General features: G+C 47.3%; 1 protein-coding gene across 1 annotated transcript; it reads left to right on the top strand.

Annotated features, from left to right (window-relative positions):
- Positions 1 to 4,786: 4,786 nt before the first annotated feature.
- LOC108918420 (tubulin alpha chain-like) lies at positions 4,787 to 13,098 on the top strand. The gene is made up of 4 exons (XM_018725614.2): positions 4,787 to 4,978; positions 10,227 to 10,449; positions 11,123 to 11,271; positions 11,896 to 13,098. Exons 1-4 carry the CDS (start codon positions 4,976 to 4,978, stop codon positions 12,868 to 12,870), a joined length of 1,350 nt encoding a protein of 449 aa, XP_018581130.2. The 5' UTR covers positions 4,787 to 4,975; the 3' UTR covers positions 12,871 to 13,098.
- The last annotated feature ends 873 nt before the right edge of the window (positions 13,099 to 13,971 follow it).

Raw genomic sequence — 13,971 nt, 5'->3', positions numbered from 1 at the left:
GGCAGCAACACTAACCACTATGCTCCCAGCTGTCTGGCATCTGCTCTTATGCCACTGATGAGCAGCTGCTCAGTACTGATGCCTGCTTTTGGGGGGTGGGAATGGTGAGACTGAGATTGACCCACATCGCAGTCTGAGCCAGACTCTCGATTTCAACACTACACAAGTAAAGCACACAGCAAGCGACAGCTGCATAAGTAAAACACAAAAATTAAATCAAAGTTCAAGAAGTGATAAGGGTTAATGTACACCTGCTGCCGGAGCACTCGGCTTCCCGGCACTGTCACTGTTTACACTTTAGTCAGGAGGGACGACAGTTCTCATATTACAGCTGTGTCACCACGGCAGCAGGAGGTGACGCACAAATATCAGTTTCAGAGAAACACGACAACGTCTGCAGCTGGTTTAAAAATGTCCTTAGCTGAGGAGGTTTGAAGAGCGGCTCGTGTAGTTTCACCCATGTGACACTAGCGCACCAGTTGTAAACACCTGGGAAATACGACCTGTACAACATTTCCTGTCTTCACACCACTCCTCGGGGGTTATGCGATCGATGCCTCAGAATTAAAGAGTGCCTAAAAATGGTCCCAACCTCTTTGCTCCATTTCCCACGAAGGTGTTCTTCGCTGTGTTCACAGCTACTGTAAAAAACATTGTACCGTTATTTTGCTTAGCTTTGACCACAGTACACAACAGTGCAATCTGTGCCATAAATGAAGTACATCCCTTATAAATTTTATTCTTATTTAATACAGTCGGGCATTTGGTCTCTGATTCTCATTTAAACACCATCAGTACATTCAGGTGACCAAATGTAAGAAAAAAATAGAGAACACTGACCTTTGCACTTGTTTATTCATTGAATTATAATTGTCCTGAGACCAGGAGAGTTGATATAATCAGCTGATCCATGAGGGTGATGCAGTGCTGTTTACTGACATCCTTTGAGAATAGAAATGTTATTCCCACAACATTACACCAGGACAAATAATTACCATGATGGGTTTTTCCGGTAGGGGGGAGCGCGGTGACACAACGGGTTTGACCAAGTCCTGCTTTCTGGTGGCTCTGGGGTTCGAGTCCTGCTTGAGTTGCCTTGCGATGGACTGGCGTCCCGTCCTGGGTGTGTCCCCTGCACCCCATGTTGCCGGGTAAGGCTCTGGTTTGCCGTGACCCTGCTTGGGACAGGTGGCTTATGTGTGTGTTTTTCAGTCTTGCTTTTGAGGGACATCATTAAAATATATTTTACACACTTTAATAAGAATTTGTAATTGTGAAGACAGTGTATTTTTACTAATTATGATTGGTCTTGGTGAAACTTCACTGAAGGATCAAACCTCCATCCATCCATCCATCTTCCTCCGCTTATTCGGGACCGGGTCGCGGGGGCAGTAGTCTAAGCAGAGCCCCCCAGACTTCCCTCTCCTCGCAAACCTCCTCCAGCTCCTCTAGGGGAACCCCAAGGCGTTCCCAGGCCAGCCGGGAGATGTAGTCTCTCCAACGTGTCCTGGGTCTGCCCCGAGGCCTCCTCCCAGTGGGACATGCCCGGAACACCTCCCCAGGGAGGCGTCCAGGAGGCATCCGGAACAGATGCCCGAGCCACCTCAACTGGCTCCTCTCGATGCGGAGGAGCAGCGGCTCTACTCCGAGCTCCTCCTGGGTGAATGAGCTCCTCACCCTATCTCTAAGGGTGCGCCCAGCCACCCTGCGGAGGAAACTCATTTCTGCCGCTTGTATCCGCGATCTCATTCTTCGGTCATGATCCAGAGTTCATGACCATAGGTGAGGGTAGGAACGTAGATCGACCGGTAAATTGAGAGCTTCGCCTTACGACTCAGCTCCTTCTTCACCACAACAGACCGGTACAATGACTGCATTACTGCGGACGCCGCACCGATCCGTCTGTCAACCTGCCGCTCCATTTTTCCCTCACTCGTGAACAAGACCTCGAGATACTTAAACTCCTCCACTTGAGGGAGGAGCTACCCCCTAACCCGGAGGGGGCAATCCACCTTTTTCCGACTGAGGACCATGGTCTCGGATTTGGAGGTGCTGATTCTCATCCCCGCCGCTTCGCACTCGGCTGCAAACCTCTCCAGTGCACGCTGTAAGTCTTGATTCGATGAAGCCAACAGGACCACATTGTCCGCAAAAAGCAGAGACGAAATCCTGCGGCCACCAAAACAGACACCCTCCGTTCCCTGGCTGCGCCTAGAAATTCTGTCCATAAAGATAATGAACAGAATCGGTGACAAAGGGCAGCCCTGGCGGAGTCCAACATGCACCGGGAACAGGTCTGACTTACTGCCGGCAATGCGAACCAAGCTCCTGCTCCGGTCATACAGGGAACGAACAGCCCGTAGCAACGAGCCCTGAACCCCATAATCCCGAAGTACCCCCCACAGGATGCCACGAGGGACACAGTCGAATGCCTTCTCCAGGTCCACAAAACACAGATGGACTGGTTGGGCAAACTCCCATGAACCCTCCAACACCCTAGTGAGGGTGTAGAGCTGGTCCAGTGTTCCACGGCCAGGGCGAAAACCGCATTGCTCCTCCTGAATCCGAGGTTCGACTATCGGTCGGATTCTCCTTTCCAGTACCCTGGCATAGACTTTCCCAGGGAGGCTAAGGAGTGTGATCCCCCTGTAGTTGGAACACAATCTCTGGTCCCCCTTCTTAAAATCACCGCGGTCTACCCGTCCAGAGGCACCGTCCCCGAACTCCACGCGATGCTGCAGAGGCGTGTCAGCCAAGACAGCCCCACAACATCCAGAGACTTGAGAAACTCGGGGCGGATCTCATCCACCCCCGGAGCCTTGCCACCGAGGAGTTTTTTGACTACCTCAGCAACTTCAGCCAGGGTAATGGACGAGTCCCCCTCCAAGTCCCCAGCCTCAGCTTCCTCTACGGAAGGCGTGTCGGAGGGATTAAGGAGATCCTCAAAGTACTCCTTCCACCGCTCGAGGACATCCTCAATTGAGGTCAGCAGCGCACCACTTCCACTGTAAACAGTGTTGGCGGAACACTGCTTCCCCCCTCTGAGTTGCCGGACGGTTTGCCAGAATCTCTCTGAGGCCGACCGAAAGTCTTCCTCCATGGCCTCACCGAACTCCCCCCAGGCCCGAGTTTTTGCCGCGGCGACTGCCAGAGCCGCGCTCCGTCTGGCCCGCCGGTACTCGTCAGCTGCTTCAGGAGTCCTATGAGCCAGCCAGGCCCGATAGAACTCCTTCTTCAGCTTGACGGCATCCCTTACCTCCGGTGTCCAGCACCGTGTTCAGGGATTGCCGCCGCGACAGGCACCAGAGACTTTATGGCCGCAGCTCTGAACCGCCGCCCCGACAATGGAGGTGTGGAACATAGTCCATTCGGACTCAATGTCCCCAGTCTCCCTCGGGACCTGGTTGAAGCTCTGTCGGAAGTGGGAGTTGAAGACCTCTCTGACAGGGGCCTCTGCCAAACGTTCCCAACAGACCCTCACTATGCATTTGGGCCTGCCAGGTCTGTCCAGCTTTTTCCCCCGCCATCGAATCCAACTCACCACCAGGTGGTGATCAGTTGACAGCTCAGCCCCTCTCTTCACCCGAGTGTCCAAGACAATATGGCCGAAGATCAGAATCAAACCTGAGATGTTTTATACCTGAAGAGATTCACCACTATATAAAGCAATGTACAGCCTCACCAATGTTCATATACATAAAAATATAGCAAGCATTTACGCAGAAGGTGTAATCTATATGTGTGAAATTCTTCATGAGGGCCCGACTTTTAAAAATACCAGCAGTTAAGACAAAATGTTCAGTAGGAGGGGGAGCGGTGGTGCAGTGGGATGGGCTGGGTTGTGCTGGGTTGTGCTCTCTGGTGGGTCTGGAGTTCAAGTCCTGCTTGGGGTGCCTTGCAACAGCCTAGCGTCCTCTCCTGGGTGTGTCCTTTTTCTCCCTGGGTTAGGCTCCGGCTCCCTGCGGGTCGCAGAGAGAAGAAGAGGTCCATAGGGGACGAGTGGTTCAGACAATGTGTGTTTGGTATGAGAAACAATGTGATGTACAGATAAAGGTCTTCTCTTAAAACACATGAGTAAAATTGTTGGTAGTTGTTAGAGCTTTTTCTTTTGGATGCAAAGGTTGCAGGTTTGATTCCCACTTCTCGTGTAGTACTCCGAGTTGCTCTAGTGGGGGGGAGGGAACACAAAAACTACTCACCTGTAAAAATGGGTGGTTACTTGTAAGTTGCTTTGGAGAAAAGTGTCAGCTGAATGAATTGATGTAGTGTGAAATACCTCACTGTTTCCTTTGTGCTTTCAAACTGTTTTCTTGTAGATCCTGCTTCAGTCGCAGAAATTAAAACCACCTCTTTAATCACTTCGGTTAAGGAAGGCGAATGTTTCTGACGTCATGAACAGCCACAGGGCAAACTGCAGAACCTGTTTTCTGCAAATCTGTCGTATATAAATTATTTCCGGTCACATTAACACGGTGTGTTCTGAAAGAGAAAAAAGTACGGAACACAGACCCCAGCTTGTTTCTCCAGCTTCGGGAGACGGTTGGTGACAGTGATGTGACACTCCCGATCTACAAGTTCTTTAAACAAACACTGTGGGTGGGCAAGTCGAGGCCGCAGACCTGGGTTCAGATCCACTACATCTGCTCCTAAATATCTACATTATTCCATATAGATGCACAGCTTCTTTCTTCGTACGAAGTTTGTAATGCATTTTTGCTTTAAGGTGGCCAATGCAAGAGAGAAGGTGAAAAAGCAGCGGTAGATCCTCCCATGCTCTCCATCAGCATGTGACTGGGGCAGTACTCTGGACAGCGCCCCCTCCTTCAGGGCTGCGCTATATTAGAGAACAACACCTGTCAGGAACTGGGAGGTCCCCTCACAGACACCACCTTGACGGCACGCTGTGAGGACTTGCAGACTTTACAATATTTTTTTAAAGGTATTGAAGAAAAAAGAACAGCGGAGCAGAGCTAAAATGGTGAGCTGACCTTTTTTGTTGCACGTAGAAGCACGGCACTATGACTCTGAGTAACTAAATATGTAAGCATTTGTAAATATTTGAACTGTGCATTTATTAAGATTTGTTCACATGGGATGATATACTGTATTTACGCACCATGGATAGGAACGATCCTCTTGTAGAAACAGTGTATTAGAATAAAAGATTGAGTTGAAACGGTAGGAACGAGCTGAAGGTGACATACAGCACGTAAACCTTGCGGCGGACTGGCGTCCCATCCTGGGTGTGTCCCCTCCCCCTCTGGCCTTACACCCTGTGTTGCCGGGTAGGCTCCAGTTCCCCGCGACCCCGTATGGGACAAGCGGTTCAGAAAATGTGTGTGTGTGTGTGTGTGTGTGTGTACTATAAATAATGCAAATGATCACAAGGTTGGAAAAGTTACATGCTGGTGCCAGTACGTCTGATTCCCTTTTTCGTGTTTGTTTCGCAGTAACTCCTTGCAATGCAGGCTGTAAGCTGAACCTGTTGTATAATCTTTATAATCAAAAACCGCCCATATTTCACCTCCGGGTCTTTTCTGTGCCTGCCTGTACCTGTCACATGTGCATATTTTCTAATCACCGTGCCAGATGTAAACAGGTGAACTGGAGGGAAGTGAAGCATGGATTATTGGGTAAAACCAACCACCCGCCATCTGTACAGATGAAATATGTTCCTAACACCCCCCACTGGGACTGGAACCAACAGCCGACTGTGAACATATTCCATAAAATCTCTCCGAACGCCCGCTGATGTTAATCATTACCCAATATTTGTTTTATTACCCAACGAACAAGTAGTTGCCGTTCAGTCACCGCTCTGTGCCTTTATATGCCTCCAGATCGCTGTCTTGTCTCCAGTGTTTGCTTTGTTTGTTCTTTTGCAAAGAGAACATTTTTGAGTTGTATTTATTTTCAGGCCTTTCTGGTCTACAGTCCTGCATTTGTAAACACCGGGCACAAAAACAGGAAAGTGGTCTGTTGACCTGGCTCCTGTGCCTAAATTAGATAATGTGTCTAATGTCCCCCTCCCCCGCATGCTCCCAGCCATCCCATTGGGCTCTTAGTGTGCTCTATAAAAATAGGAGCCCTAGTCACTGGGAGAGAGGGTCTAACACAAAAAGGACCCCCCCCCCCGAGGGACACGTGGGCACCGTTTTGGGTCACAGTCACTAGTGGACATTGAATTAGAACGGCTGTCTGGGGGCTGGGTGCTATTTCCAGTAGAAGTTCTGGAAAGAACTACAGCGGTGCCTTGGGGTGGGCTGGGGTAGGCTGGGGTTGGGTGCTCCAGAGCGGGCTTGTGTCATGAGTGAACTCAAGACTGACCAGAACCATGACAGATTAAATAACACTGACATCATTTACCTACAAAACAAAGTAACACCGAGGTTTAAAAAAGGCTTTAGCGTCACTGCTTTTCACTATCATGCAATTTAAGCTTAACTGACACCAAAGGAAGAACAAAATAAAGCAACTTGTTACGAGACAAGAGAATTTAGAAATAGTGAAGGGTGTTTTTGTTTTGTGGGCTGCCCTCCTTCCTTCACCTGTTTTCTCACCCTCTTTTGAGCCTCATTCTAAGAATTTTCAGCTAGGGTGTGTCACTCCACACACCTTCCACCAAACTTGTCTGGGCCCCTGTATGGAATTCGTCATCCACTCCCTGTCACTCTGGGAGAAAATGCAAATCATTTGCCTGGAGACTGCAAGAGGTAATATCAGGGAATCACAGCAGACAGAGACAGAGCAAAGCACCACGCAAATATAAGTACAGTCGACCACAAACACATTGACTGAAACCACTTATCCGAAGTGGGGTCGGGGCAAATCGGAGCCTAACCGGACAATACAGGGCACAAGGCTGGAAGGGGAGGGGACACACCCAGGATGGGACACCAGTCCATTGCAAGGGACCCCAAGCAGCACTCGAACCCCAGACCACTAGAGAGCAGGACCTGGCCAAACCCACTGCGCCACCACACCCCACTTGCCAACCACCAACAATACATTTAATTTCAGATTAGATCCAGAAAGGGTGTTTTACAAGAAGCTAAGCTCTGTCTTTTTCCTGTCCTTCAGTGTCTCTTTAAAACAGAGCTTTGCTCATAATAGTTCATAACCTGTTTCTGGCACGTTGAATGTGAGCAGAAAAACCCGTAACATGAGTGTGTGTGTGTGTGTGTATGTGTGCTTCTTTGTTGGCCGTTGAGAGAAGACACATACATGCAAATATCATTCCTTTGGCCTTTGCTGACAGTTGAGGATACTTTTCGCTTCATCTCTCTTTTCTACATCCTCTTTGCTTTTGCACCTCATCGTATGAGTCCTACCTTTGCTCAGCTGTACTGTTACCTGTGCTGTCAGGTAGTGGACATGTCATAGAATTCCAGTTTAAAAAGCGCAGTGGGTTTTGCTGGGTTCTGCTCTCTGGCAGGTCTGGGGTTTGAGTCCTGCTTGGGGTGCCCTGTGACGGATTGGCGTCCTGTCCTGGGTGTGTCTCCTCCCCCTCCAGCCTTGCACCCTGTGTTGCCGAGTTAGGCTCCGGCTCCCCGCAACCCTGCTTGGGACAAGCGGTTTTGGACAGCACGTGTACGTGTGCATCAGCTAAATGAATAAATGCAAAGATGGAGCGCACACGTGCCCACCCTGCATGCATGTAGTTACTGTTAACTAGCATCTACTCACCCTACCCCGGTTACCTGTTTAAACCCCTGCTTCTCAATGGCGATGTGCTTACTGACATGTAGAGGGACGTGAGAGTGCAGTTCCGATGTTTGAGTTTCTACTGTGTGTTGGCTCATGTATTTTACTTTTCTCCTGCACTCTGTGTTGGTCCTGGTTTCTTGCAAATAAAGCTTGCTATTGAGTTCATGAAAGCCAAGCCCAAGTGTCATCTCGTGTGAAGAATCAGGGAAGTGTTACCAGTGGTGCCAAAACCCAGGATCGGGACTGACTTTGTAACTATAGACGATAGGTCTGTACTCCACCTCCTTAGCCAAATCACTGCACCACAGAAGCAAAAACAAGCTTCGCAGTAGCAAGAAGAAGCAAGGCAAGCCGAGGACCAGCATGCAATAAGAGAACTGCTGGCTACACAGGAAGCATTATTGGCAACAATCGCAGAGGCCCTACACTACATCCTCTTGCACAGATAGTGAAGATGTCACCCGAAGATGACCCGAGACTTTCCTGGACATCTTTGACTGCACTGCTTGGGCCTGCCAATGACTGGAATCACAGTGGACTCTCCGTGTAACTCTCTTGCTCGCTGGGGAAGCTTTGGCACCAGCCAGCCAAAAGGCAGTGATCAAATTGCTGGTGTTGTGGTGAGCTGGGGCATTGGATAAAGGATTACCCATAGGTGGCACTGGGATCCATCTCCCCAGCTGAGGACCAGAACCCAGAGGTGTCAGTGGGATATGTCTTCCCACTTGTGGACCCCAAAAAGAAGCGTTCAAAGTGCTGTGATTGTGGAGAGCTGGGGCATATGAAAAAGACTGCTCGTCGATGGCACTGGGATGTGCCTTCTCAGATGAGGATTCCAACAGATGTAGCTCTTCTGGACAGTTATATACAAATTGCATCCAGATTAGGACCTAACAAGGATGACGCTAGGCTTTGCTGGATTCCAGTTGCCAGTAATCCATGGTTTGGCAAAGCCTAGTTCTGCTGGGGACATTGTGTTATTGTGACATGGGACAAGGTTTGAAATGTTAATAGGGTGGTATGCAAATAGCTGACCTTCAAGACTGATTTCTCCATGCAAAGAATGGTGGCTGTGGTTGGCTTTGTCTTCCCTTTTTGGTGGTTCTAAGGATCACTTGGTAGGTTTTTAGATCCGGCAGTAATAGATTGCACTGAGAGGTATGGGGATCTCACGGCAGGGTTCTTCTGGTCCTGTGGCTGTAAGTAGGGATAAGAAGTAACTCTTGGGATGGGAATTCTACGTCTACTGATCACACCATTCTCTTGGCTGCACCCCATAAAGGACACAATTGCTTGCATCCACTTAAATATCAGGTGGTTCACCACTGAGGAGCCTCGCTGGTCATCTATGATTTCGTTTCCTTTCGGAATGAAGTGGATCCAGGATCAGCTGAGTGGTCCTGGCTGGGCTCTGTCAGTGGAAGACTGTAGCATGTTAGGGGGAGGGAATCTGCCAACAGACATTCCCCTCTTCAAAGGCAGCTAGTTACATTAGTTACACACATGCCCTTCCTGCCTATTTGTACATATTTACCGCAGCTTGTTACTCTTAACAAACCTCTGATTGCCATAGCCCTATTGTCTATCACTTCTGCTTTATAGTAAGAAGGTGTTTGATGGAGAGAAAGACATTTGTCATGCCCTCAATGGCACCACAGTTGAATGCACCTGGCAGAAATCAGCATGGGCGAGTATAAAGGAAACCACACCACTGCTCCCAGGTTGCAGAATCTCTATGAGACAACTTCCGATCTGTGTTCTCAACCTGCTTCTACGACCCTTGCCTGTTTTCCCTGCCTCGGCGGCCCAGTCCTAAATCCTCACCCACAAGTCTTGACTTCCTCGTTTTTGACCATTGCTTTGGACTACAACCCCGATCTCAGACATCCCTCAGAATGAAATAGCTCCTCATTTCTTTGACCCACACCTGTCTTTGAACATGTCTTTTGTTTTGCCCTTTGGATGAACGAACAAACGATCCCGCATTTGGGTCCTACCTCCTGTCTCCTGCAGCGGTTTGCATAACAACATTATATTTCTGAAATTTAAGTCTGTATTACATGTCTGTATTTTAGTTTGCCTTTTTCCAGGACCATGTTCTGGTCCTGTGTTCTTGCAATTATGGCCTGCTAGTGAGTTCAACAAACTTGACTCAAAAAGACATCTTGTTTGAAGAATCAGTTAAGTGTCACTATGGTACCAAAACCAGAGATCAAGTTGTCAAGTTTCACAATCGTATCTTGTATCACAATCGTAAGGTCTGCCAACAGCATATATCAAGGAAAAAAAATATCATTTATACTCAGGAAATCTGCAGTTTAACCAATCTGAACTGCTGGCTTTAACTGGAGTTTTGCAAGGTCTAGATTAACTAATTTTCGTCATGTTACAACCAGAGCATCCTTTTGGATCCATGTCAGCACAAGGCCATATCCCAAATACTTTTGCCATCCGAAGAAAACATATCCCCGTATTACATTAATTGATGACATAATCCCTCCTCTCTCGAATGTACTCAGCGTGAGTGTATCTCAGTCCATGTTGGCCAAGCTGGTGTCCAGATGGGCAACGCCTGCTGGGAGCTGTACTGCTTGGAGCATGGGATCCAGCCAGATGGCCTAATGCCCACCCAGAAGCAGGATAAGCGGCATGATGACTCCTTCACCACCTTCTTCAGTGAAACTGGCACGGGGAAGTATGTGCCCCGAGCCATCTTTGTTGACCTGGAGCCCACTGTCATTGGTAAGTCCATAAGTTTTTTTATCTCATTCATTTGGTAGAAAAAGAAGGGGTAGATCTGGTTGAAGTAAATGGAGTAAATTAAATAATACATGAATCTCAAGTAAGTAACATGGAGTGCCACGGCCCTTTGTCTACAGAAGAGCTTGTATTCTTGCAAAGTTGTCAGAAACTCCTGAGCTGTGTATAGTGGGATATGTTAAGGTTCTTCAAAAAGGTTAACAGACATGTTAGGAGGTGAATATCTGCTCTGTAGTTTTTGCTCCAGAACTCATGAAGGTTCAATGATAATTATATCTGGTATTGGTGGGGGCTATGGATAGCCCTGACTTTATCTTGATGTTCATGAAATCACTCTTGAGTACCTTCAGCTGTGTATTTGGGGATTGTTGTCACAGTGAAACACAGAAGCATTTTAAAAAAACAGACTTTGCACCATAGGATGCCACTGGTTGCCTATTGTTTGGTTTTGAAAGCATTCTGAGCGATCATTAAAAAATCCAACTCGTACAAGATGGCTTCCGAAATTATTACAGATGCATCACTGTGTTTCATAGTGTTTTGCAGCAGGTAACATACAGTTTGGGATTATAATTAGTTAACCTGGGCTCCGAGTTTTTCGCTTGTTACTCCAGGTTATGTTTTTTACCTAAAATGTGGAATTTCTCATTTTCAGATGAGGTACGTAGTGGCAGCTACCGCCAGTTGTTCCATCCTGAGCAGCTCATCTCAGGCAAAGAAGACGCTGCCAACAACTACGCTCGTGGCCACTACACCATTGGCAAGGAGGTCATTGACTCAGTCCTGGACCGTATCCGTAAACTGGTATGATCATCTTTGTTTATTCATTTAGCTCATGCTTTTCTTAAAAGAAACTTATAATGTTAAAGTACCCACAAACCAAGTACTTACATAGCAGAGTAATTCATGGAAAGCACCTTGCCTAAGGGTACTATAGCAGCAGGCAAGATGTGAACCAGCAACCTTTGGATCCAAGACTAACAGGTCTAACCACTACATTGTCAGCTACTGGTATAGTTACAGACTCAGCTAGAATGTGTGTCCAAGCTGAATGGAACAGGTTACTCAATCATGTCAAGCAATATCATGGTGTTTTACAACAGGAGGATTGCTCTTGTGTTCCAGCTAATTATCCATAAAAGTAACAGACAGATGTTTGTGTTTTTTTATTCCTCAGTAGTTGAGGCTCTTATCCATAGTAACTTGCTGCTAAATTGGTTTATGCAGAAGTATTATTTACTTTAGCAGTTTACTTAGCAGTTTACTTTAGCAGTATCTTACTCGAGATTACCACTGCAAAGTGTCTTGTAGGACAACTAAACCACTAATCTGACATCCAAGGTTGCAGAAGCAGAAAATTAAGGCTTTCTAAGTAATTATTGAATTTATTAATTACTGATGATAACCAGCACTGACTGTTTTCTTCAGACTGACCAGTGTACTGGGCTGCAAGGTTTCCTGGTTTTCCACAGCTTTGGTGGAGGAACTGGGTCTGGCTTCACCTCATTACTGATGGAACGACTCTCTGTGGACTTTGGCAAGAAGTCCAAGCTGGAGTTTGCCATCTATCCAGCTCCCCAGGTATCCACTGCAGTGGTTGAGCCCTACAACTCCATCCTCACCACTCACACCACCCTGGAGCACTCCGACTGTGCTTTCATGGTGGATAATGAGGCCATCTATGACATCTGCCGCAGGAACCTGGACATTGAGCGTCCAACCTACACCAACCTCAACAGGCTTATTAGTCAAATAGTCTCCTCCATCACAGCCTCACTGCGCTTCGATGGAGCCCTGAATGTGGACCTGACGGAGTTCCAGACCAACTTGGTGCCTTACCCCCGTATCCACTTCCCCCTGGCCACCTATGCCCCAGTGATCTCTGCTGAGAAGGCCTACCACGAGCAGCTGTCTGTGGCTGACATTACCAATGCCTGCTTTGAGCCAGCCAATCAGATGGTCAAGTGTGATCCTCGCCATGGCAAGTACATGGCCTGCTGCCTGCTGTACCGTGGAGATGTGGTTCCCAAAGATGTCAATGTGGCCATTGCATCTATCAAGACCAAGAGGAGTATTCAATTTGTAGACTGGTGTCCCACTGGCTTCAAGGTGGGCATCAACTACCAGCCACCCACTGCAGTGCCTGGAGGAGATCTGGCCAAGGTCCAGAGGGCCGTGTGCATGCTGAGCAACACCACTGCCATCGCTGAGGCTTGGGCTCGCCTTGACCACAAGTTTGACCTGATGTATGCCAAGAGGGCCTTCGTCCACTGGTACGTGGGAGAGGGCATGGAGGAGGGAGAGTTCTCTGAAGCCAGAGAGGATATGGCTGCCCTGGAGAAAGACTACGAAGAGGTGGGCATTGACTCATTTGAAGAAAATGAGGAGGGAGAGGAATATTAGGGCAGTAAGTATCACTAAAGCCAAAGAAGCATTTGCAAGATCTTCAAGAAACCAATTTTTTTTACTAAAACACCTACATTACTATAAACACTCTTCAGTGGGACAGTTAAGAAACATGATTTTTCATTTTTCATATACCGAAATGTGTCCCAAATCTCTTCTATGTGAAAAGACAATAAACTGTTAATAAACAATAAACAGTTTTAATTTTTGTGATTACCATTTGTTGACTACCAAGAAAATAAAACAATTTTTTTTCCATTTTCAGAAATTTGTGTGAGTGATGATGCCTCTGAACACTGGTTATCATTGGCATTATTTTCATTTACTTTCTATTCAGACTGTCCCTTCAGCAATGAGAGAAATCTGATTTCCATCTATAAATTTAATACAGATATAGAGCGGATGTAATGGAGCAATAGAGGCTTGCGGAGCCATTTCATATTTCACATAATTCACATTTTCCCATGTTATCAGTAGGGAATGCAGTGAATTTTCCTCCAGACATAACTCAGACAAATCCTCTTACAAGTTCTTACACTTGATTCACATTCCAGAGGAAAATCTACATTTCTTACTCCAAAAAACAGAAGTGTGCCTCGCTGCCTGCTAGAAAGCAATGTACAGTAAGCAGCAACTCAACATAATAAGAACACAAAGTTCATAATAATCTATGGTAAGACCAAAAAGATGCTTTGCTTAATTCTACCATGTTGCACTCAGATAAAAGTTATACAGGCCAGGGTAGGCCAGGATGGGCCAGGGGTGGCTGGGTGGTTAAGGTGTTGGTTTTAAAACCCAAGGGACATGTCACCTTGTGGGTTTAAACCCCACTCCTGGTACTTTTTGTCTTGTGAATGCCCCAGATGTGTCCTTACTTTGGGGACAGCTGGTAGTGTAGTGGTTAGAGCTGTTGTCTTTAGACCCAAAGGTCACAGTTTTCAGTCTGACTTCTGTTTGTAATATTTCTGCATGGGGGGCAAGGTGGCAAGTGAGTAGCACTGGTGTCTCACAGCAGCTGAGTCGTGTGAGAGGAAATAAGTTCAATCCCCATTCAGTCTGTAGCAAGTGTGCATGTTCTCCCCATGTCTATGTGAATTT

Source organism: Scleropages formosus, chromosome 14 (genome assembly GCF_900964775.1).
Source record: "Scleropages formosus chromosome 14, fSclFor1.1, whole genome shotgun sequence".
Lineage (NCBI taxonomy): Eukaryota > Metazoa > Chordata > Actinopteri > Osteoglossiformes > Osteoglossidae > Scleropages > Scleropages formosus.
The sequence above is the reverse complement of the archived record's forward strand: the minus strand, read 5'-3'. Positions and strand labels throughout refer to the sequence as shown.

Excerpts from the sequence above, each read along its gene's own strand:
- LOC108918420 (XM_018725614.2), top strand. Across the intron at positions 10,450-11,122 it reads CCTGGAGCCCACTGTCATTG|ATGAGGTACGTAGTGGCAGC; the intron begins GTAAGTCCATAA and ends TCTCATTTTCAG. Across the intron at positions 11,272-11,895 it reads TGGACCGTATCCGTAAACTG|ACTGACCAGTGTACTGGGCT; the intron begins GTATGATCATCT and ends TGTTTTCTTCAG.